Below are 454 nucleotides of genomic sequence, written 5' to 3' on the forward strand. Positions count from 1 at the left end.
TCAGAAACACTCACCCCTTCCTCGAAGGCCCAGCGCTTGCTGACTTCATGCTCGTTGTGGTTAAACACCTCCTGGCGGGTCTCGGTCACCTTATGCCTCATGTTCTCGATCTCCGTCACTCTCTGGAGGGCAAGACACAGCATCCTGAGCATCGCATCGAAGGCGCAAACATTTGATCTCGTCTGATGTCCAGCTACGCAAAAGGTCTACGTCACCATGAGTTTGACAGAAACAGTACGGTTTGCACACCCAGTGAATCAGCTCTGGCCGGTGCTGGGACGGTGGCATTTCGTCACGAGCCCGTCCCACTTTTAGCCCAAGTCCCTGATTGGATGCCAACCTGGACCCTCAGGTTTTCATTGGCTGCTAACGGAAAGACACCTCTTCAAACCTGCACACGTGTCCAGGATCAGACGCCCTTACCCTACCTCTGCCATGTTTTGAAGCCCGCGGA

The 454-nt window shown here is 54.4% G+C and overlaps 1 protein-coding gene across 1 annotated transcript in view; it reads right to left on the reverse strand.

The window, feature by feature from the left end:
• LOC107567385 (pre-mRNA-processing factor 39-like) overlaps positions 1–454 on the reverse strand; it is a 21,190-nt gene that overhangs the window by 10,618 nt on the left and 10,118 nt on the right. Inside the window, exons 6-7 of the mRNA XM_016253070.1 lie at positions 250–340; positions 15–122 (exon numbers count right to left, since the gene is read on the reverse strand). Of these exons, the coding sequence (XP_016108556.1) occupies positions 15–122; positions 250–340 (199 nt within the window). The remainder of the gene's footprint in view (positions 1–14; positions 123–249; positions 341–454) is intronic.

The sequence above is a fragment of the Sinocyclocheilus grahami genome, unplaced genomic scaffold, assembly GCF_001515645.1.
Source record: "Sinocyclocheilus grahami isolate Dianchi unplaced genomic scaffold, SAMN03320097.WGS_v1.1 scaffold1154.1, whole genome shotgun sequence".
NCBI lineage: Eukaryota > Metazoa > Chordata > Actinopteri > Cypriniformes > Cyprinidae > Sinocyclocheilus > Sinocyclocheilus grahami.